The 22,705-nt window shown below is 40.3% G+C and overlaps 1 protein-coding gene across 1 annotated transcript in view; it reads left to right on the top strand.

Annotated features, from left to right (window-relative positions):
- Window positions 1–1,893: 1,893 nt before the first annotated feature.
- The window catches only part of LOC133570744 (protein-glutamine gamma-glutamyltransferase E-like), a 35,435-nt gene continuing 14,623 nt past the window's right edge, over window positions 1,894–22,705 (top strand). Inside the window, exons 1-6 of the mRNA XM_061923440.1 lie at window positions 1,894–1,965; window positions 17,186–17,368; window positions 17,556–17,804; window positions 17,890–18,008; window positions 19,674–19,802; window positions 19,886–20,063. Coding sequence (XP_061779424.1) covers window positions 1,902–1,965; window positions 17,186–17,368; window positions 17,556–17,804; window positions 17,890–18,008; window positions 19,674–19,802; window positions 19,886–20,063 — 922 coding nt within the window. The 5' untranslated portion in view covers window positions 1,894–1,901. The remainder of the gene's footprint in view (window positions 1,966–17,185; window positions 17,369–17,555; window positions 17,805–17,889; window positions 18,009–19,673; window positions 19,803–19,885; window positions 20,064–22,705) is intronic.

Below are 22,705 nucleotides of genomic sequence, written 5' to 3'. Positions count from 1 at the left end.
CGCGTCTATTGTGGTAGCTTGGTGCTGCAAAGGTATTCAGAGGTGCTGCAAGTCGGCCAGCTGTTGGGGTAGTGATTTTGTGTGACAGCGTGTCTGTGATCTTCTTTTGGGGACGGCGTGGCGAAGTTGGTAGAGTGGCCGTGCCAGCAATCGGAGGGTTGCTGGTTACTGGGGTTCAATCCCCACCTTCTACTATCCTAGTCACGTCCGTTGTGTCCTTGGGCAAGACACTTCACCCCTTGCTCCTGATGGCTGCTGGTTAGCGCCTTACATGGCAGCTCCCGCCATCAGTGTGTGAATGTGTGTGTGAATGGGTGAATGTGGAAATACTGTCAAAGCGCTTTGAGTATCTTGAAGGTAGAAAAGCGCTATACAAGTATAACCCATTTATCATTTATCATTTATTTTAAATCTCTTTTTTATATATATTTATTGATTTTTTTATATATTTTATTATTATTATTTTACATTTTTTATTTTTCCCCTCCCTCAGGTGGTGGATTCGGGGCGAGGGCTGTCTTCCCGTCCGATTGCTGGGAGTGTCTGGGCCCCGCGGACGGGGCGTCCCACCTTTCTCCCCGTGTGGGGTGTGGTCTCTTGCTGGCTTGAGGATTGGCTGTCCCCTGCTTCTCCCGTGCCTTGTCCTCTGCCGGGCGCGTCTGCCTGCTGCTGGCTCTTCCGGGCGGAACGGTGGCCCGGGCCTGGGGTTCCTGTCGCTGGCCGGCCTGGCTGCGTGGGGCCGGTGGTCCCTTGTTCCCTGGGCACCACACCTGTTGTTTGTGGGTTGGGCTCTCTGGGTGGCTGGGGCCATACTCTGGCTCCCACACACACTGGGAGTCAAATATATTGTACATACAAATACACATATATACTCGCATACACACCGTTATTCATACATACATACATATATACATAGGTACCTACGCTCCCACATACATACACAAATACAGTACATACCTACATACTCCAAGTTCTAGAACCACACACACATTCACTGTACAAACATACATATACACATACTGTATATATACATTCACTGTACAAAAATACATATATACATACTGTACATATACATTCACTGTACAAACATACATATACACATACTGTACATATACAAGTACATATACATACATACACTCATGCATATAATCACGTTTCATCAAACATATATTAACGTTGTTTCCCGAGGAGAAACTGGACACACTGACAAAGCTTAACCTATTGTTACTATAACAATCTACAAGGTTAATATAGCTGGCTTCTCTTTCTTCCCCTCCATTTATCTGCTTTATTTTGTATCTCTCGTTATCATTACATATATGTATTGTTGCATTTGAACAACTGTATTGTTGATAATAGAGGTAAATTATTGTTATTATTCATGATCAATAGCGCTATTTCTTTTGGTATTTGTATTGTTCCATTTGTAATAATGCTCATTGTCATTTCTGTATTATTATTTCTTTCACTAACTGCTTCTTTGCTATCACTTTTACCATCATATTTGTACATATCATATTTGCTGATGTAGCTCTATTGTTGTTGTTGTTGTTGTTGTTGTTATTGTTGTGTTTGCTGTTGTTGTTGTCGTCTCTGTGTCTTATCCCCCTCTTGTCCCCACAATTTCCCCCTCTGTCTTCCTTTTTTTCCTCTTTCTATCCCCTCCTGCTCCGGCCCGGCTGCACCAAATGATAATATAAATCCATTTAATAAAGTCAAATACAAATAAGGCAACAAGAGAAGTATCCCACACTTCTCTTTTGTAAAGTAAATGTGTACAGCCGATATGGGCATCTACATCAACAATATGATTTGCCTGAGAAGCTGGACAGGACCAAAAAAAAAAAAAAGAAGAGGGTTGAGCTTGACAGGTATTTCAAGATTGCGTCCTCTAGTAGTGAATGCACCATTGTGCTTCTTTGAGACCAAGCAGAGTAAAGATGACTTCAGTAGGCAACCACTCTAGTAAGTCTTTTTACTTTTTTTTATTTCCATACTTCTTTCATTTATACAGTCTTTGTCCCACCTCTAAAGCTACAGTATCTTTGTTTGTTGACATCTTATAGTTTTATTCTAGTGGCGTAAGCCTTTGGAGTTTTTGACCTATGATGTTTAGAATCTAGATTTAACACACTTCCTTCCAGATTAGGGGTCTTCAACAGGGGGTCCACAACCCCTAGGTCAGTGGTTCTCAACCTTTTTTCAGTGATGTACCCCCTGTGATTTTTTTTTAAATTCAAGTACCCCCTAATCAGAGCAAAGCATGTTTGGTTGAAAAAAAGAGATAAAGAAGTAAAATACAGCACTATGTCATCAGTTTCTGATTTATTAAATTGTATAACAGTGCAAAATATTGCTCATTTGTAGTGGTCTTTCTTGAACTATTTGGAAAAAAAGATAGGTTTTTATTTATATTTATAAAGGATTTTTGAATTGTTGCTATTTTTAGAATATTTAAAAAAAATCTCACGTACCCCTTGGCATACCTTCAAGTACCCCTAGGGGTCGTGAGATTTTTTGTTTTTTCAAATTCCGCCTGTAATTATTTCACAAATGTAACTGTCTTTAAATACACATGAACATTGATCTAACACATTGTGGTGTGGTTTAGAAATGGTACCATACTCATTGCACCTTGCAGGTTTAAAATGAAAACATAAATAAATATTTATATTGTTGCGTTTGTAAAGAGAAATTGAAAGCAAGACACCTGGACCTTTGACACACAAACGTTGGCGGTGTTTATCAAGACATGTAGTTGTAAAAATGTGATCAGCTTAGAATGGAGGCGATGGGAGTTGCTCAATTCTTCCTATAAAGACCTAATAAAAACCTCCAAACACCTCCATTAAGGTTTTATATACATCCTGTAAGTATATATGTAATGTAGTAAGAGACATGTAATATATGCCTATTTTAATTAATGAATTAGTTTAAAAAATGCATCACAACTTTTGCTTATTTATTCAACAACGTCACTGATTATTACTCACTGCAGACTTCATGAGAGCCAAAAAACATCACTTACTGTACAAAGTCGGCTGTCATTAGGATGCTGACTGATAGATTATAGTTATATTCCTGTTTTTAGACTCTCGCCAGATTCTTGTAGTTCGCTGAGCTCCACACAAGGATCTGGGAGTTCTCAATAGGAGATGTATTTCAGAAGACGGGGCCTTGTAAAAAAAAATCATTGTATTTGATTGGATAAACCACTTGTCCGTTATCTTGAATGACGTGATACTTCAACCACTCACATCGAAATCAACCCATGACGCTGATGAGAGCGACGCTGCGAAATCCCAAACAGAACAGCTGACATATTGGATAACGACAGAGCGAAAAGTTATCTGTTCATCTTTTAAATAATTAATATTTGATAGATTCGACAAAATAGTTGCAATAGCAGCAAGGGCTGTGCGCCGCCATTGTTGTTTGAATCAAACAGTCGCTTTGGCGCTACGTCACATCTATGAAACCCCTGATTGGTTCATTATTTTTTGCTATCTGGAAGGAGTTTGCCATGCCTTTGAGCCCAGATCCTTGTGTGGAGCTCAGCGAACTACAAGGATCTGGCGAGAGTCAGGTTAGTTTTATATGAAGAAAGACTACAAATCCTTGCAAATAAAAGGTGGATGGAGCCTGGAGCTGCAGCTTTCTAATATTTTAGTAATCGAGTATTCTATCGAATATCCCGGTCGATTAATCGAGTAATCGAATAAATCATATTTTTGCACAAAAAGCAAACAAACTTTTTTTTCTTTTTTTTTTTTTTTCTTTTTTTTTTTTTTTCTTTTTTTTTGGTCCTGTCCAGCGTCTCAGACAAATCATATAGTGGATGTAGATGCCCATATCGGCTGTACACATTTACTTTACAAAAAAGAAGTGTGGGATACGTCTCTTGTTGCCTTATTTATATTTTGACTTTATCAAATGGATTTATATTATCATTTGGTGCGGTCAGGCCGGAGCAATATTTTTTCTTAATTAAGGTTTAATTATACATCAATCAATCAATCTTTATTTATATAGCCCTAAATCACAAGTGTCTCAAAGGGCTGCACAAGCCACAACGACATCCTCGGTACAAAGCCCACATACGGGCAAGGAAAACTCACCCCAGTGGGACGTCGATGTGAATGACTATGAGAAACCTTGGAGAGGACCGCATATGTGGGTAACCCCCCCTCTCTAGGGGAGACCGAAAGCAATGGATGTCGAGTGGGTCTGACATAATATTGTGAGAGTCCAGTCCATAGTGGATCCAACATAATAGTAAGAGTCCAGTCCATAGTGGGGCCAGCAGGACACCATCCCGAGCGGAGACGGGTCAGCAGCGTAGAGATGTTCCCAGCCGATGCACAGGCGAGCGGTCCACCCCGGGTCCCGACTCTGGACAGCCAGCACTTCATCCATGGCCACCGGACCTGTGCCCCCCACCCCCCCTCAAGGAAAAGGGGAGCAGAGGAGAAAAGAAAAGAAGCGGCAGATCAACTGGTCTAACAGGGGGGCTATTTAAAGGCTAGAGTATACAAATGAGTTTTAAGATGGGACTTAAATGCTTCTGCTGAGGTAGCATCTCTAATTGTTACCGGGAGGGCATTCCATAGTACTGGAGCCCGAATAGAAAACGCTCTATAGCCCGCAGACTTTTTTTGGGCTCTGGGAATCACTAATAAGCCGGAGTTCTTTGAACACAGATTTCTTGCCGGGACATATGGTACAATGCAATCGACAAGATAGGACGGAGCTAGACCGTGTAGTATTTTATACGTAAGTAGTAAAACCTTAAAGTCACATCTTAAGTGCACAGGAAGCCAGTGCAGGTGAGCCAGTATAGGCGTAATATGATCAAACTTTCTTGTTCTTGTCAAAAGTCTAGCAGCCGCATTTTGTACCAACTGTAATTTTTTAATGCTAGACATAGGGAGACCCGAAAATAATACGTTACAGTAGTCGAGACGAGACGTAACGAACGCATGAATAATGATCTCAGCGTCGCTAGTGGATAAAATAGAACGAATTTTAGCGATATTACGGAGATGGAAGAAGGCCCTTTTAGTAACACTCTTAATGTGTGATTCAAACGAGAGAGTTGGGTCGAAGATAATACCCAGATTCTTTACTGATTCGCCTTGTGTAATTGTTTGGTTGTCAAATGTTAAGGTGGTATTATTAAATAAATGTCGGTGTTTAGCAGGACCGATAATCAGCATTTCCGTTTTCTTGGCGTTGAGTTGCAAGAAGTTAGCGGACATCCATTGTTTAATTTCATTAAGACACGCCTCCAGCTGACTACAATCCGGTGTGTTGGTCAGCTTTAGGGGCATGTAGAGTTGGGTGTCATCAGCATAACAATGAAAGCTAACACCGTATTTGCGTATGATGTCGCCTAGCGGCAGCATGTAAATACTAAAGAGTGCAGGGCCAAGAACCGAACCCTGAGGAACTCCGCACGTTACCTTAACATAGTCCGAGGTCACATTATTATGAGAGACGCATTGCATCCTGTCAGTAAGATAAGAGTTAAACCACGACAAAGCTAAGTCTGACATACCAATACGTGTTTTGATACGCTCTAATAAAATATTATGATCGACGGTATCGAAAGCATGTTAAAGTTAAAGTACCAATGATTGTCACACACACAGTAGGTGTGGCGAAATTATTCTCTGCATTTGACCCATCACCCTTGATCACCCCCTGGGAGGTGAGGGGAGCAGTGAGCAGCAGCAGTGGCCGCGCCCGGGAATCATTTTTGGGTTTATTTAACCCCCAATTCCAACCCTTGATGCTGAGTGCCAAGCAGGGATGTAAATGGGTCCCATTTGTATAATCTTTGGTATGACTCGGCCGGGGTTTGAACTCACAACCTACCAATCCAAGGGGGGGCACTCTAACCACTAGGCCACTGCGTTTGGCCTAATTGTCTTTTATTTTCTAAACGCCTGTTTTCATTATTGAAGGCTGATACGCACAGCTGAAATGCGTCCGTGGGTGATTGTGCCAATCAGCCCTATGTGCTGTGTGGTGTGACCGCATAAACAAAGTTCTTGTCTCTAACGCGTTTTTGATTATTATTATACAGTGCCGTTTAATCCACTGAGCTGTTTTCAACCTGCCAACAATACATAAACAATATAAAAAGACAAACCACCTAATAACGACGACAACAGTTTTCAATTTTAAGAATGCAATACAGTTCATTGCTTTCTTTGCCTGCAAAATAGTAATGAATGTTCATTTTGCCATCATAACATGTTTGAGATGAAAACACATATATATCAAATTAGTTCAAAATTAATATTCCCTGATAATGTTAAAATAAAACTATATTCTTAGTATCAATAATAAAACAATAAGAACCGTTTTCATTATATCAAACATAAAAAGTGGTTTAGGTAGTGCCTTTAATACTGCATTTGAAATGTGCAACTTCATATTCAGAACCAATCCGGCTGACAGGAACTTGGCACACAAGTGCTACAACTGTAAACAAGGACTTGGAACTCTTGCATTCTACAGAGACTATCGTGGCTGCAAGTGCCAGCTATCCACGTAGCATGTGGTTGCATGACTTGAATAACCCGAATAACTTTGCATGACTACTTTCGCGTGGTTACTATTGAAAGGCTAATGGAACCGGACAGCTCGGATAGCGTTGTTAACTTTTGATGACTTGACAAGAGTGAGAAAACACATCCTGGTTATCATAACGCTCGGGCCCCGAAGCACCCAGGGACAATGCCGAGCACCAACGTTCCCTCTAAGGTGCCCGCCTGTGCAATTGCGCACTGCTCACGTGTCCTCTGCGCAAAGCAAATTAATGCCGCGCAGAAAATCGAAAATCCCATCTGAACTCTAAACGAAATAAACACATTACAATTTATTCTGTATGATTTTGCAATGCAACTCTGTGAGTGACAGGTGACAACAAGAGTGGCCCCAATGAATAAAACAATCTTTGCCAACACAGTTCAATTATCGTCTGTCGAGACACTTTACGGACAGGAATTCCATCAATCACTTAATTGAGCAAAAACCACACCAAAAACATGAGTAAAAAAACTTTTATCTAGAAAAACTGGTCATTTTCTGCCATACAAACCAGGCTTAAACCAACTTTGTCATCCGTCGTATCAACAGAAGCCGCTCGCTCTGTCTCACCTGCACCAACACACGCACTCATGGCACTTAGCCAGTGCTGCGTTTATGGCCACACAAAAAGTCGGACAACCCCAACGCCACACAGGTTGTAACACTCTGACTCCTCAATCAGATGTGTGCTTATCTTATTTTACTGCCATTTATTAAGGATGTTAATCTAAGGATATTATTCATAAAATATTGTCACTAGATTTCATAAATGCTAATAAAAAGATGTATTTTACAGACAGAACGTTACAGGAACTAAATGTAATCTCTGAAAGGGGTAACATTTCTTTTAAAGGTGGGACCCGCAGCCAGACATGCAATACTAGCACATAGGTCATGAAAAACATGTTTTTTTGTTATTGTCATTGTAAGGGGGCAAAATCACTTATATCAGAAAATTATTTTAATAAAACATTTAAATTGTTATGATGTCAGGTTTGGGACAGGTGTGCTGCTGGTATGGCCACAGTGTGCACGTCTGATGTTGCTCACATGCGCTCCACTGAATGCTCAAGGAGTTTGTGCGTTTGCTCACACACATGAAACATTAGAGCAGGGGTGCTCATTACGTCGATCGCGAGCTACCGGTCGATCGTGGAGGGTGTGTCAGTCGATCACCAGCCAGGCATTAAAAATATAGTCCTAAAAATGAGTGATCATAAATCTTCAATTTGACGTCACTTTCGTCACTTGATTGACATTCACGGCACCCGAGGGTCTTCTGAGATGACGCTGGCTGCTGCCAGCTCATTAAAATTACCGACAGGAAGGCGAGAAACACTTTATTTCAACAGACTCTGGCGCCGTACCTGTCGTCAAAACTCCAAAGACCGACTGCACAGTTGCACAATAAAAGCTCTGCTTCATCCTGCCTGCGCTACCAAATTAAGAGTCTCAGAAAGCTGGCGTGCACAAGCTAGCAAGCTACGGAGTTTGGAGACAATGTATTTCTTGTAAAGTGTATACAAAAGAGTACGGAAGCTGGATAAATAAGATGCCAAAAACCAACCACTTTCATGTGGTATTGGACAGAAAGGAGGGCTTTTTTTCTCCTCCATTCGAAAATGCGGACGTTATCATCACTACTGTCTGATTCCAATCAATGCAAGTCATCAGAATCAGGTAATACACCAACTTATATTCTTGTCTTCATGAAAGAAAGGAATCTATATGTGTTAAACATGCTTGTATTATCTTTAAACACTTTTAACTTATTAACAATATTAACTATGTGTGTTAAACATGCTTGTATTATCATTAAACACCTTTAACTTGTTAACAATATTTACTATATGTGTTAAACATGCTTGTATTATCTTTAAACACCTTTAACTTGCTAACAATATTAATTATATGTGTTAAACATGCTTTTATTATCTTTAAACACCTTTAACTTATTACCAATATTAACTATAAGTGTTAAACATGCTTGTATTATCTTTAAACACCTTTAACTTGTTAACAATATTAACTATATGTGTTAAACATTCTTGTATTATCATTAAACAGCATTAATTTATTAACAATATTAACTATATGTGTTAAACATGCTTGCATTATCATTAAACATCTTTAACTTGTTAACAATATTAACTATATGTGTTAAACATGCTTGCATTATCTTTAAACACCTTTAACTTATTAACAATATTAGCTATATGTGTTGAACATGCTTGTATTATCATTAAAAACCTTTAACTTGTTAACAATATTAACTATATGTATTAAACATACTTGTATTTTCATTAAACACCTTTAATTTTTTAACAATATTAACTATATGTGTTAAACATGCTTGTATTATCATTAAACACCTTTAACTTGTTAACAAAAACATATATTTCATAAATAAGTAAATATAAATTATATATATGAATGAGGTAGATCCCCACGACTTGATCAATTGAAAAGTAGCTCGCCTGCAGAAAAAGTTTGAGCATCCCTGCATTAGAGGGAACAATGCCGAGCACCCGTGTGGGATTGATGGCAACTTTCAATCTTTGAAATAATTTTTGAAAAATCAATCTTGTTGTAGTTAATTTTGTAGCGAGTTTGGTCCGTTTTACAAAATAATAAAGCCACAAATCATATGGGATATTAACTTAGCTGAACGTCTATTTTTTTTTTTAATACACACACGACCCCGAAGGGGACAAGCGGTAGAAAATGGATGGATGGACACCGAGCACCCACTGGCAGAAATGTAGATCGGCGCTTATGTCATAATGAATAACATTTATTTTACTAACACGACTTTTGCGTTTACATTTGATAATAGATGACTTGCCTCGCCTCGGGACGTCCTTAAATCGGATGCTTTCTCGACAGGTGCTACAGCATCGAACTTGTGCTATTGTGGAATGCGAGTCCCACTTTGCAATGTTTGCTTACTACTGCGTTTTCCTTCGATTTTAGTGTAAAGTGTTCCCACGCCTTAGACAACTTTTGTCGCTTCTTAATTCCCTCGTTTTGCTATGGCTCTTGTCCACTGCATTCTTTGCGAGTTATGTCGGCGAAAAACTTTTCTAAACTCAAGCGTATTTAAAAAGAGCGTTTTTTTTGCAGTGCGGGGGGCGTATGATCTGTGACGTAAAGATGCTGTGCAACACCTAAACAGTCCGTGAGCTGCCATGTCCACACAAACACAGACAGTTTCAAAAACACATACCCAGGGTTAAAACAATCTCCATCCACACAAGTGTAGTTTCAAAAGTGTCTATATCTACACACAAACGCATACACCTGCTGTCATGCATATTTTGTCCAATCAGAAGCCTGAAAAAAAGCAGCAATATCTGACTTGGTGGCATTACACTTCATATTATGTTTATCAATCAATCAATCATCCATCCATCCATCCATTTTCTACCGCTTATTCCCTTTGGGGTCGCGGGGGGCGCTGGAGCCTATCTCAGCTACAATCGGGCGGAAGGCGGGGTACACCCTGGACAAGTCAATCAATCAATGTTTATTTATATAGCCCTAAATCACAAGTATCTCAAAGGGCTGCACAAGCCACAATAACATCCTCGGTTCAGAGCCCAAATAAGGGCAAGGAAAAACTCACAACCCAGTGGGATGTCAATGTGAATGACTAAGAGAAACCTTGGAGAGGACTGCAGTACTATGGACCCCCCCCCCCCCCCAGCCCGCACTTCATCCATGGCCACCGGACCTCTGTCCCCCCCTCCACAAGGGAGAGGGGGGCAGAGGAGAAAAGAAAAGAAACGGCAGATCAACTGGTCTAAAAAGGGGGTCTATTTAAAGGCTAGAGTATACAAATGAGTTTGAAGATGGGACTTAAATGCTTCTACTGAACTGTTACCGGGAGGGCATTCCATAGTACTGGAGCCCGAATAGAAAACGCTCTATAGCCCGCAGACTTTCTTTGGGCTCTGGGAATCACTAATAAGCCGGAGTTCTTTGAACGCAGATTTCTAGCCGGGACATATGGTACAATACAATCGGCAAGATAGGATGGAACTAGAACGTGTAGTATTTTATACGTATTATTTTGATCGACTTTAGACGTACAATGACACGTACATTATCTTTAAAACCAGCCTGCACGTGCACAGAGCCCTGGGAACATTGATAAAGAGGGAATGCACGCCTGTGCCGCTGAAACCCAACACTCATAGAATGATAACGTGTTCAGCAACATTGTGATGTATTACATGTGAAGTGAAGTCTACATTATTTCTAAAATTAGCACGCACTAACGAGTTTAGGCGCCAATATAAAGTGCACGGACGTGCGTGTGCCGCTGCAAAACTCTCGTGGAATTATAAAGCATTGAATCACGGATATACCGTATTTTTCGGATTATAAGTCGCTCCGGAGCATAAGTCGCACCGGCCGAAAATGCATAATAAAGAAGGAAAAAAACATATATAAGTCGCACTAGAGCAGGGGTCGGCAACCTTTACCACTCAAAGAGCCATTTTGACCCGTTTCACAAATTAAAGAAAACAATGTGAGCCACGAAACTCTTTTGAAATTTAAAATGAAATAAAACTACATACAACGTTTTTTTTTTTGCTTTGTGCTATGTATAAACCAGGGGTCTCAGACACGCGGCCCGCACCTTAATATGAAAATGTAATGTTTGTGCGGCCCGCGAGTTTTATATGAATGGCGCCTGACAGCGTCATACTTGCCAACCCTCCCGAATTTCAGGGCAACTATTCTCTCGAATGTCTGCTGATTTTCACCTCAACTACAATAATAAGGGCATGCCGTGATGGCACTGCCTTTAGCGCCCTCTACAACCTGTACACACAGCGTGCCAGCCCAGTTATATGTTATATGAGGCGTCCGCAGACACACATGAGTGACTGCAATGCATACTTGGTCAACAGCTATACAGGTCACACTGGGGTGGCCGTATAAACAACTTTAACACTGTTACTAATATGCGCCACACTGTGAACCCACACCAAACAAGAATGACAAACACATTTCGGGAGAACATCTGCACCGAAACACAACAGAACAAATACCCAGAATCCCTTGCATCCCAAATTTTTCCGGGCTACATTATACACCCCCGCTACCACCAAACACCGCCCCCCCAACCCCCGTGCGTCGGTTGAGGTGGGCGAGGTGGGGGGCAGGGTTGGGGTGGGGTGGGTTTGGTGGTAGCGGGGGTGTATAATGTAGCCCGGAAGAGTTAAGGATGCATGGGATTCTGGGTATTTGTTCTGTTGTGTTTATGTTGTGTTACGGTGTGGATGTTCTCCCGAAATGTGTTTGTCATTCTTGTTTGGTGTGGGTTCACAGTGTGGCGCATATTAGCAACAGTGTTAAAGTTGTTTATACGGTCACCCTCAGTGTGACCTGTATGGCTGTCGACCAAGTATGCCTTGCAGTCACTTACGTGTGTAAGCAGAGGCCGCATACAACATGTGACTGGGCCAGCACGCAGATAGTATGGTGAAAGAGCGGACGCGAGACAGGTTGTATAGGACGCTAATAAAGGCAGTGCCATCACGGCACGCCCTCAATATTGTTGTCCGGGTGAAAATCGGAGAATATTTGCCCCGGGAGAGGCACTAAAATCCGGAAGTCTCCCGGATTTCAAATCGGGAGGGTCGGCAAGTATGCAGCTGAGCCACATCAGAGTGGTCAAAGACCCGCATGCGGCTCCGGAGCTGCGGGTTGCCGACCCCTGCACTAGAGTATAAGTCCCATTTTTTGGGGAAATTTATTTGATAAAGCCCAACACCAAAAATAGACATTTGAAAGATATTTTAAAATAAATAAAGAATAGTGAACAACAGGCTGAATAAGTGTACGTTATATGAGGCATAAATAACCAAGTGAGAACGTGCCTGGTATGTTAACGTAACATATTATGGTAAGAGTCATTCAAATAACTATAACATATAGAACATGCTATACGTTTACCAAACAATCTGTCACTCCTAATCGCTAATCTCAGTTTTTATAAGTTACCGCCAATGTTGAAATGATCAATTTTCATAGGTACGGAAGTAGTAGCAGGTAGCATCTTTTTTTCCCAATGCACTTCTGCCATGACCCGCCCCCGCCAAAATTTTATTGGTTGACGTGTGTGTGTGTGACGATTGCTGATATACGCCTAGTCTCTTACGTGAATGAGATAAATAATATTATTTGATATTTTACGGTAATATGTTAATAATTTCACACATAAGTCGCTCCTGAGTATAAATCGCACCCCCGGCTAAACTATGAAAAAAACTGCGATTTATAATCCAAAAAATACGGTAGTGATATGGTACATGTGTAATGAAGTGTATATTGTCTTTAACATCAGTACACACTACAAGGAGGACGCTACATCATATTTTTTTAGTTGCTTGGTCGCTTTTTACGCGCCAGCACGGTCGCGCCTGGCTCCATCTACAAAAATGGACGCAAGACATGTAAGTTAACTTCATGGTTAGTCGTTAAACAAGGACTAAAAACATAAAATAATGTTGCACCTTTCCTATGACACAGAGCAAAAAGTCTTGCCGGTCAAAGTTGTTTCATCAGGTGGAGGTTCCACATCAAAAGACACATCAAAACCCATTTTGATGTGTCTTTTTTAGTCATGTTAAGGGAAAATAGCAGCATGTTTACCTTCAAACATACATGAAGTCCTCTTATAATGTGTTTAAAGGCAGCAAGGCAGTGTTGTTGAGCTTGGAAGTGACAGCGTACAACCGTGACGTCTCACACGTCTCCGCTGAGCGTAGAGTTTTGTAAGTCTACTATTTGGCCAGCGTTTGTAAAAGTCTGCATCTTTAAAGACAAAATTAAGCGTCTGCGTTTGGGCAAGAGGTCTAAACGCAGAGATAAGTACGCGTTTATTAAGTATTTGTGTGGACATGGCCTTAACGAGGCAAAATGCCGCAAACATTTTTTTACAGACGCCTCGATGCAGTGATTTTTCCTCGAATATATTTTGTAACTGAATTACTCGAGTTACTCGAGTAATCGTTTCAGCTCTAGTGGAGCCAAGTGTATTTTCGTGTCTTTCTCGGCATTTCCGGGTCTAAATTGGTGTTCAAAGTGTACCAACTTGTCGAATTACATTCTCATCCTACTGTCAAGGTGAAAGGCATTATTAATGATCTAGATCAGTGGTTCTTAACCTGGGTTCGATCGAACCCTAGGGGTTCGGTGAGTCGGGCTCAGGGGTTCGGCGGAGGTCAAAACACACCCGACTCATCGTGTAAATAAAAACTTCTCCCTATCGGCGTATTACGGATACGACAACAGCAGAAGTTAGACTGATTTGCAGGTGTGTAATTTGTTTACGCACTGTGTTGGTTTTGTTCTTTGAACAAGGTGATGTTCGTACACGGTTCATTTTGTGCACCAGTAAAAAAAACATTGTAACAATTTAGTATAGGGAACATATTCACCATTAATTAGTTGCTCATTAACATGCAAATTAATAACATATTAGCTCTTAACTAGTCATTATTAAGTACTTATTAATTCCTTATTCGGCATGGCCTTATTTAACCCTGGCTCTAACCCTAACCCTGACCAAATAACTCTAAATTAAGTCTTTGTTACTTAAAATATGTTCCCCATACTAAAGTGTTACCAAAAACATATAACTTTGTCTTGAATTTGAAAAAAAAAATGTTTTATTTTTCACTAAAGAAGGGTTCGGTGAATGCGCATATGAAACTGGTGGGGTTCGGTACCTCCAACAAGGTTGAGAACCACTGATCTAGAATAAACTTTCACAAGCACCAAGGCAAAGGAGCAGCTCATCAGCCGGTGATGTCAACAAAGCCACACAAACTGGTGATCACGGCACTGCTATAGATCATCTGCGTTAGCACTTATAATAACAATATCACTAATACTTGGTTAATACTCAAGTCGCAAAATGTAAATGGAGTATTGTGGGCGGTTTTGGATGTTTTTTTTTTTATTGGGTTTTATGGGCGGGATTGAAGCTGGAGGCTTAGGTCCTCCGATGCCAAAGCACTGCACAATGCAAACCAAAAAAAGAAGTAGAACAAAAATAAGAGCTAGATAGGAAGAAATACTAAACACAGGAAAAACAACACAAAACAAAAACTGTCACGAACAGGGGTCCCCAAACTACGGCCCGCGGGCCGGATCCAGCCCCCCAGCATCCAAAATCGGGCCCACAGGAAGTCCCAAGTTAAATAAATATATATATATACTGTATATATATAAATACTTTTTTTTTTTTTTTTTTTTTTTTTTTTTTTTAATCTTTCCTTTTAATACATTTTTTTACCGCTTGTTACTCTTGGTGTCTCCTAGCCGCTAAGGCAAATCATATTGTCTAAAAATGAATTTTCCCATCGATAACGTGACAATGTTAAATGTTGATGAACATCAATGTTAATTGATGTTAAATGACAAAACGGATTATAAAGACAATATATATATATATGTATATATATATATATATATATATCCATCCATCCATCCATTTTCTACCGCTTATTCCCTTTGGGGTCGCGGGGGGCGCTGGAGCCTATCTCAGCTACAATCGGGCGGAAGGCGGGGTACACCCTGGACAAGTCGCCACCTCATCGCAGGGCCAACACAGATAGACAGACAACATTAACACTCACATCCACACACTAGGGCCAATTTAGTGTTGCCAATCAACCTATCCCCAGGTGCATGTCTTTGGAGGTGGGAGGAAGCCGGAGTACCCGGAGGGAACCCACGCAGTCACGGGGAGAACATGCAAACTCCACACAGAAAGATCCCGAGCCCGGGATTGAACCCAAGACTACTCAGGACCTTCGTATTGTGAGGCAGATGCACTAACCCCTCTGCCACCGTGAAGCCCATATATATATATATATATATATATATATATATATATATATATATATATATATGTATATATATATATATATATATATATATATATATATATATATATATGTATATATATATATATATATTAGAGATGCGCGGATAGGCAATTATTTCATCCACAACCGCGTCACAAAAGTCGTCAACCATCCGCCGTCACAAAAGTCGTCAACCATCCGCCATCCACCCGAACTAACATTTAATCAAAACCTCACCCGCCCGCCATCCGCCACCCGCCCGTTGTTATATATCTAATATAGACGATGCAAGGCATTAGTGAGGTTATAAAGCTTTTGCCTGTTAAAGAAAGGAGACTGATCCAATGCAGCAGAGACATTCAATGCGTGCCACGCTGTCACGGCCCAGACGCACACCAGTGCGCAATCATCTGGGTGCCGCGCTGAGCGCACCTCCAAGCGCGCTCGCGCCACTCAAACTGCTGCAGGCAGCTGCGTTCACACATGCATCTGTAAGCCTTGTTTTAACATCCTGTGGCACTCTTCTGGGATCACGGCGGACGAAACTGCTCATGCTCAGGGTGTTTGTGGAGGTTCGGGGTTTTGCATAAATGTGATGCACCATGTTAGATGTCCCGGTTTTGTGACTGTTGTAGACATAAACAGCGTCGCAGCTCTTGCAAATCACGTAGACAGCATTACTATCATCCTGATTTACAACCTCATAAAAACGAGTCCACGCTGAACTTTTCTGGCCTTTTTTTCCCCTGGTCTTTAGTATTCCCTTTTTTAGTTTGTCGCGTACCACGTTTGCTGCCGGCGTTGCCATCTCTTTTGTTTTTCTTCTTCTGTTGTGGCATGCTGCAGGTGCCTGCTCGTTTTTCGTATGTGGGTAACAACATTTAACTATGTATATATATTTCCGAATTGATTTAACTGCCACCCGCCTGAATCTATTTAAAATCTAATTTTTTTTTATTTCAACCGCCCGACCCGACCCGCGGATAAAATCTTTTTTTTTTTTTTTTCAACCGCCCGACCCGCGGATCATCCGCGGACTCCGCGGTTGTGTCCGCAAACCGCGCATCTCTAATATATATATATATATTAGGTTAAAATTTGTTTAACCCAATGCGGCCCCCGAGTCAAAAAGTTTGGGGACCCCTGGTCAAGAAGATCGTGACACAGTTGTTCCTTGTTCCATTTCAGACATTTCCAGAAAGTTTCATGAAAATACGACCACAACAATTTTAGTTATGTTGCTAACTAAACAACTAACAGACAAACTAACAGTACTGATCACATGGAGGAGGTATAAACACAAACATAATACAATTGTTTAAAGAACAAAAAATGCATAAAAAAATGTTTTTATGTACATATGTGTATATGTATTTTGTTTTGTTTTGTTACATAAATACATTATTCTATATATTTTTATAGAATGTTTTTAAATTGTATTTATTGTATTATTTATACATTTAGTAATACTTTTTTTTAAACAACTCATTTACATATTGTGTTTTGTTGTTTTGTTTTGTATGTCAGTGACAATGCAGCACACAATATTACACATATTTATCACAGCCAATGCCATGATAATATAGGTTGCATATAAAGTTTGTAGCCAGCCGATTTGCAACCCCAGTCTCTGGACTGCCTTGTATATTATATATATATATATATATATATATATATATCCTTTTTCTGTCTTTTGTCAGTCCTCCAGGAGGTGGACCTCCATAGTAAGACCAATAATGAGGAGCACCACACCAGTGAACTCCCTGGAGATCAACTGATCGTGCGGAGAGGACAGTCCTTTAAGATGACCGTGAAAGTGACGAAGCCTTTTAAGCCCGACCTTCATTCCCTCTTACTCACTGCCACAACTGGTGGAGCCCATGGTAGGTAATCATTAGCTCAGTTATCATCATCATCTTGGCCTTGCTTCTGTGGTGGCTTTGCACAAAATAACCCAACAAAAGGGGGAATCTGTCATGTATAGGTTTTGCACCAAATATACTGTACGACTTCAGGGGTGTTGACATTGATAGAATTCATTGTGAAATCAGACAAATGTTACCTCACCAGGAGAGTACTCCTCTGAGGACCAGGGCACCTTGTCACGCTTCGGTATCCCAGGCTACCCCGATCGTTCACCTACAGCAAAGGCCATTTGGACAGTCCAACTTCACGGCAGCTCCTCGCTGACGTCCCTGATCCTGCTCATCACCCCCCCGACGGACACCCCCATCGGAAAGTACACCTTGACAGGAAGTCTCTGGGATGAGGAAATACAGCTGGCCACGCTCGTGGTGCTCTTTAACCCCTGGTTCTCAGGTAGGCTCGTCTACTGTCTTTCCAGCTGCAGACACACAAGTATAATTAATTCACCTACTCAGTCATTCATTCATTTCCTCTGCAGGAGACTCTGTCTTCATGTCTGATGAATTGGAGAGAAAAGAATATGTGATGAATGAACAAGGAGTGATTTACGGAGGAAGTACCGATTACATCTCTGGAATGAACTGGGACTTTGGCCACGTATGTAAACATTGGCTTTAATGCTAACATTTTGCTATGGTATTCTATTATACAAACCCCGTTTACATATGAGTTGGGAAATTGTGTTAGATGTAAATATAAACGGAATACAATGATTTGCAAATAAATTTCAACCCATATTCAGTTGAATATGCTACAAAGACAACATATTTGATGTTCAAACTGATAAACATCTTTTTTTTGCAAATAATCATTAACTTTGGAATTTGATGCCAGCAACACGTGACAAAGAAGTTGGGAAAGGTGGCAATAAATACTGATAAAGTTGAGGAGTGCTCATCAAACACTTATTTGGAACATCCCACAGGTGAACAGGCAAATTGGGAACAGGTGGGTGCCATGATTGGGTATAAATGTAGATTCCATGAAATGCTCAGTCATTCGCAAACAAGGATGGGGCGAGGGTCACCACTTTGTCAACAAATGCGTGAGCAAATTGTTGAACAGTTTAAGAAAAACCTTTCTCAACCAGCTAATGCAAGGAATTTAGGGATTTCACCATCTACAGTCCGTAATATCATCAAAGGGTTCAGAGAATATGGAGAAATCACTGCACGTAAGCAGCTAAGCCCGTGACCTTTGATCCCTCAGCCTGTACTGCATCAACAAGCGACATCAGTGTGTAAAGGATATCGCCACATGGGCTCAGGAACACTTCAGAAACCCACTGTCAGTAACTGCAGTTGGTTGCTACATCTGTAAGTGCAAGTTAAAACTATCCTATGCAAGGCGAAAACCGTTTATCAACAACACCCAGAAACGCAGTCGGCTTCGCTGGGCCTGAGCTCATCTAAGATGGACTGATACAAAGTGGAAAAGTGTCCTGTGGTCTGACGAGTCCACACTTCAAATTGTTTTTGGAAACTGTAGACATCGTGTCCTTCGGACCAAAGAGGAAAAGAACCATCCGGATTGTTATAGGCGCAAAGTTGAAAAGCCAGCATCTGTGATGGTATGGGGGTGTATTAGTGCCCAAGACATGGGCAACTTACACATCTGTGAAGGCGCCATTAATGCTGAAAGGTATATGCAGCTTTTGGAGCAACATATGTTGCCATCCAAGCAACGTTACCATGGACGCCCCTGCTTATTTCAGCAAGACAATGCCAAGCCACGTGTTACATCTACGTGGCTTCATAGTAAAAGAGTGCGGGTACTAAACTGGCCTGCTTGTAGTCCAGACCTGTCTCCCATTGAAAATGTGTGGCGCATTATGAAGCCTAAAATACCACAACGGAGACCCCGGACTGTTGAACAACTTAAGCTGTACATCAAGCAAGAATGGGAAAGAATTCCACCTGAGAAGCTTAAAAAATGTGTCTCCTCAGTTCCCAAACGTTTACTGAGTGTTGTTAAAAGGAAAGGCCATGTAACACAGTGGTGAACATGCCCTTTCCCAACTACTTTGGCACGTGTTGCAGCCATGAAATTCTAAGTTAATTATTATTTGCAAAAAAAAAAAAAGTTTATGAGTTTGAACATCAAATATCTTGTCTTTGTTGTGCATTCAACTGAATATGGGTCGAAAAGGATTTGCAAATCATTGTATTCCGTTTATATTTACATCTAACACAATTTCCCATCTCATATGGAAACGGGGTTTGTAATAAACTCCATAAACGCTTGTCTTGTATTCCCGCCCAGTTTGAAGACGACATGGTGGACATTTGCCTCATGATTTTGGACAAGAACCTCAACTACACAAACAACCCAAGCAAAGACCTCGCCTCTCGCGGTAGCCCCATCTACATCGGCCGCGTGGTCAGCGCCATGGTACGGCTTGTTTCCATGTTGACTGGATGCAGTGGCTGTTGCTTGATGACTTGTTGACGTTTGTGATGATGTCGTATGCGTAGATCAACAATTTCGATGACCCTGGCGTCCTGCAGGGCAACTGGTCAGACTCGTTTGAGGGCGGAGTCTCCCCTTCCCACTGGAGCGGCAGCCATGACATTCTTTCTAAATGGATAAAAAATGACTACCACCCTGTTAAGTTTGGTCAGTGCTGGGTGTTTGCTGGCGTGATGTGTTCAGGTAACCTGTGGAATTTTGTACTTATCATCTCGTGCTCTTATTGCATTTGACTACTCCTATATGAAAGGTCCTCTTTGTCAAATTATTAAAGCTCAACTGCTTCCACATTCCTCAACTAATATAAACTATATTTGACTTCAAAATGTTCCACTCATTCAGGACACAATGGCTTCAAATAGACATTCCCTCCAAAAAATGCCCACATGTTTTTTTCACGATGTTGCGATAGCTCCAATTGAGGCAAATTCAACCAAACCCCATAAATTATGCAGATCTCCGTTATTTCCCCACATATTTTGGTCAATTATCAACATTTTCTCCAGTCGAATTTGTCCCACATGAATTATAAATACCCCAAATCAAAAGGGGATGTAATGTTGATGAATAAAATAAGCCTTAAAACATTGCAACTTTTGCCTATAACTTTTGAAAAATGCTGCTGCAAAATTGAGCATTTTAAGCCAATCTTTCAACAACCACAAAAAGCCCGGAAATCCTGGTGGTATTGCACAATCGACAATTTTCCCATTAAAAATAAATTTCCACATTTCTTAACCAACCATTCCAAAATTACAATATTCAATTAAATTAAATCAAGTTTTCCAAACACATCTTCCCTTTTGTTCTGAATAATTCTTCTTATTTACACATTTCTCAATCAATTCCAACATTCAGTTCATTCAAATCATCAGAGATTTTTCACGTCCAAAAAAGTTTTTTATTTTCCGGCATTGACATTTAAACAAACAGTATTTTTCAACATTTCTTAACCTATTTAAACTACATCAAAGAATATTGAAGCTCACAATTTGCCAAATTCACATTTACACAGATTACCGGTACCTTTGATTTTAAAGGGGAACTGCACTTTTTTTTTTTTTTTTTGCCTATCATTCACAATCCCTATGTAAGACAATAACACAAATGTTTTATTTCTAGTTTTTTATGTATTCTAATTTGTAATATATGGCAAGCACGAGGTGGCTAACAATGAAGCTAATGGGAGTTGTCTATTGTGCTCATGAAGCCCTCTAAAATAACATCAAAATATTTGAGGCTCATTCGTCCCCAAATAGTTATTGTTGGCTCTCATGAAGTCTTCCATTTTTGATATTTGTGGATTATGTTATCATATATACTTACATCATGTATATACAACGTTGATAGAGGTTTGTGAATGTTTTTAGAGCCCTTTATAGGTTTAATAGAGCGAATCCCATTACCTCCACTGTTAGCTGTCATTTGCTAGTGTTTATTTACGAGTTGGAATGCATAAAAAAAGAAAAACATATTTGTTCTTGTCTCACAAAAGGTTTATCAATGATGGGCAAAAATCCCCCAAAAAGTTATTATTACTTTTAAATTTCTAAACCAATTCACACCATTCCAACACTAAAACATTCAGCACATTCAAAATATCCACGCATTCTATTTTCAACATTCCAAAAATTCCCGCTTTTCTTCAAATTCCACTTTTTCCGGCCCAAAAATTCCCATTTAAATGAATACACATTTCTCATTTCACATTTTTTTCAAATGTATACTTTGAATTTTACCAAACAATCACATCTGGAAATATTTAAAACAGTTAAATTTATTAAGTAACCTTATTACCATTTTTTGCTATTATGACGAATATGTAAGGTCAGCTAAGCAATTTTAAAACTAAAAGCCCGATAGCAATAAAGTTAAAGTACCCATGATTGTCACACACACACTAGGTGTGGTGGAATTTTTCTTCTGCATTTGACCCATTCCCTTGTTCACCCCGTGGGAGGTGAGGGGAGCAGTGGGCAGCAGCAGTGCCGCGCCCGGGAATCATTTTTGGTGATTTAACCCCCCATTTCCAACCCTTGATGCTGAGTGCCAAGCATGGATGTAATGGGTCCCATTTTTATCATCTTTGGTATGACTCGGCCGGGGTTTGAACTCACAACTTACCGATCTCCCCTTGTTCACCCCGTGGGAGGTGAGGGGAGCAGTGGGCAGCAGCGGTGCCGCGCCCGGGAATCATTTTTGGTGATTTAACCCCCCATTTCCAACCCTTGATGCTGGGAGGTAAAGGGTCCCATTTTTATCGTCTTTGGTATGACTCGGCCGGGGTTTGAACTCACAACCTACCGATCTCAGGGCAGACACTCTAACCACTAGGCCACTGAGTAGCAACAGCAACAATGGTATTTGCCTAACTTGTTTTGTATTGATTAATTCAAGAAATATTGAAATAATCGATAAACTATATAATATTCAACAGATTATTAAAGCATGAGTTGGTAAAATATTTCAAATGACCTTTATTGGAAATAATTAAGACTTTAGAAAAAAGCTAGCTTACCTGACATGTTGGGGAAGCTACATCCCTGATAGTCACATGACAATTGCTCCAAATTATTTTTTTTACATCCCTTTGGAACTTGAATGTTAGCACAAAGCTATATAGGGCCCATTTCAGGACATTAATACCTCCGTCAGTAGGTTATGTACTGCAGTGGTACCGGTCCGTGGTTCGATTGGTACCGGGCCGCACAAGAAATTAAAAAAACATTTTTTTTTATTTTTTTTATTTTTTTTATTTTTTTTATTTTTTTTTTATTGTTTTTATTAAATCAACATAAAAACACAAGATATTATATATCAATATA

Source organism: Nerophis lumbriciformis, linkage group LG28 (assembly GCF_033978685.3).
Source record: "Nerophis lumbriciformis linkage group LG28, RoL_Nlum_v2.1, whole genome shotgun sequence".
NCBI classification, from domain to species: Eukaryota; Metazoa; Chordata; class Actinopteri; order Syngnathiformes; family Syngnathidae; genus Nerophis; species Nerophis lumbriciformis.
This window is presented reverse-complemented; position numbering and strand designations above follow the sequence as displayed.